The following is a 2,439-nucleotide window of genomic DNA, read 5'->3' as shown; positions in this document are numbered from 1 at the left end:
ATCCTTACGTTACCATTAGTTTGACCTTATAAATTTTTTGAATGATATCACAAGTGACATATTTTATATATGTTACATTCATAGTGAAAGTGACTAATTTGTATATACTAACATATACACAAATAAAATAATAATAATAAAAAAAATACTAACCTATAAGAATTTGTATACAACATCATAAACTATGGTCAGCAAAAATGCTTATTATAAGCGCCTATAATATAAAAATGCATGTATAATTGAAAAAATATATTTTGTTTTCCTAGAAAATTTTCAACTTAATGAATTTTTTAATTAAATCATATGATACATGTTTCTACTAGTGTAATTAAGCATTCAATAGAAACCAATGGTTAATTCCAGATCGTATCAGGAAAAAAACAAAAAAGGTTAAATTCAAGATCATCTTTGTTTTAGGTGTTGACTAACAGTCCACGTTTTTCCTGTAAGTGGGGTCTACCTGTATAAAAGATCGAATCACAACACACCACAGAAGAAAAACGCATGCATGCACGAAAAATGTGTCTCTCTCACCACATCATCCGTAATATGCATAAAAAGCAAGGGTATTATCGTAAACCCAGTTCAAACTCATCTCTTTAAATTCTCTATTTGTAATTCTCTTGTCCCAATTTCACCTGCACGCATCAAAATGCCAGTCCAAGAGAACCATATCTCAGTGACCTCACCATCGCCGCCGCCGTCTCCGGCCTCCGTATACGGCGGCGACAACAACGATGACGAGGCCTGGGTCTGGACCCAGATCAAGGCGGAGGCCCGCCGCGATGCCGAGTCCGAACCCGCACTCGCGAGTTACCTGTACTCAACGATCCTCGCTCACTCGTCTTTGGCTCGTTCTCTTTCCTTCCATCTCGGTAACAAGCTCTGCTCCTCCACTCTCCTCTCCACCCTCCTCTACGACCTCTTCCTCAACACCGTCACCTCCGACCCCTCCCTACGCGCCGCCACCGTCGCCGACCTACGCGCGGCCCGTTACCGCGACCCAGCTTGCATTTCATTCTCCCACTGCCTTCTCAACTACAAGGGCTTCTTAGCGATCCAGGCCCACCGCGTGGCCCACAAGTTATGGGCCCAGAACCGGAAGCCGATTGCGCTGGCGCTCCATTCGAGGATCTCCGACGTGTTCGCCGTCGACATCCACCCGGCGGCGCGGATCGGAAAAGGGGTGCTGCTGGACCACGCGACGGGTGTGGTGGTGGGTGAGACGGCGGTGATCGGAAACAACGTGTCGATTCTGCATCACGTGACGTTGGGTGGGACCGGGAAGGTGGTTGGGGACAGGCATCCGAAGGTGGGGGATGGGGTGTTGATCGGCGCCGGGGCGACGGTGTTGGGGAATGTGAAGATTGGGGAAGGGGCGAAGATTGGGGCGGGGTCGTTGGTTCTAATCGATGTGCCGCCGCGGACGACGGCGGTGGGGAATCCGGCGAGGTTGTTGGGTGGGAAGGAGCAGCCTAAGTTGCATGAGGACGTGCCTGGAGAGTCAATGGATCATACGTCGTTTATTTCGCAGTGGTCCGATTATGTTATCTGATAGGTTTTGGTCATCATGATCTGTGACTCGTTTTTTTTCTTCTTTTTCTGTTTTTTGTTGTGTGTAGTGAGATCAATATGAGGTGGGTTCCACATGTAACAAATGTGGGACCAATATAATGTGGTATTCGCAGTGAAATTAGTTACTAAAACAATGATCGGTTGTTTTGTGCGACACCAGTAAAATAAAGAGCAATGCCACGTTTCTGATGTTTTTTGTGAACTTTCAAACGAGGGTGTATAAATATTGAGGTGTGCATTTAACCGATAATTATGTAATAAAAATTTTGAATTAAAATTTAGAATCGATCAAAGTTTTAGAAGTGTTTTTTTTTTTGGAACAATTTACACTGTTAATTTTGATCATTTCTTATAATTTCATTTGTAGTATTTTGAACTGATTATTATTATTTCTTTTGTATGGTTAGATCACTTTGTTAGTACCATACAGATATAATTTGTGCATTATTTTCTTTGAATCTCTCCTTTTGTTTCAAAATGTTCCCTGGGCTTTAAAATGACACAATGGTAGCTAAAAAAATAAGAATTGAATCTCTCTCTTCCTAAAATGTTTATCTCAACAATGACATTCTAGTGGTAATAAAAATTGATGCAACCGCGGATTGGGTGCTCATAATCACCCTTCTTTGAAATCTAACGTCTCCTTAGTCACACTGTTAACTAGGTCAAAACTTAATAATTGAATCTATAATTGCTTAACGTGTCATTCATGCTTTAATTATAGAATTATTATGCATAAGTTATTCAACCTTTTAATACATTTACACTTCTAAATTCGTCTCCTTAGTCACACTGTTAACTAGGTCAAAACTTAATAATTGAATCTATGCTTAACGTGTCATTCATGCTTTAATTACAGAATTA

General features: G+C 41.3%; 1 protein-coding gene across 1 annotated transcript; it reads left to right on the top strand.

Moving 5' to 3' along the window:
- Positions 1-618: 618 nt before the first annotated feature.
- Positions 619-1,765, top strand: LOC132285300 (serine acetyltransferase 5-like). The gene has a single exon (XM_059787472.1). It carries the CDS (start codon positions 653-655, stop codon positions 1,553-1,555), a length of 903 nt encoding a protein of 300 aa, XP_059643455.1. The 5' UTR covers positions 619-652; the 3' UTR covers positions 1,556-1,765.
- The last annotated feature ends 674 nt before the right edge of the window (positions 1,766-2,439 follow it).

The sequence above is a fragment of the Cornus florida genome, unplaced genomic scaffold, assembly GCF_030987335.1.
Source record: "Cornus florida cultivar Cherokee Brave unplaced genomic scaffold, ASM3098733v1 CherokeeBrave_3.0.0_Hap2_Chr11, whole genome shotgun sequence".
Classification (NCBI taxonomy): Eukaryota; Viridiplantae; Streptophyta; class Magnoliopsida; order Cornales; family Cornaceae; genus Cornus; species Cornus florida.
This window is presented reverse-complemented; position numbering and strand designations above follow the sequence as displayed.

Excerpts from the sequence above, each read along its gene's own strand:
- LOC132285300 (XM_059787472.1), top strand. The coding sequence starts at position 653 with ATGCCAGTCCAAGAGAACCATATCTCAGTGACCTCACCATCGCCGCCG.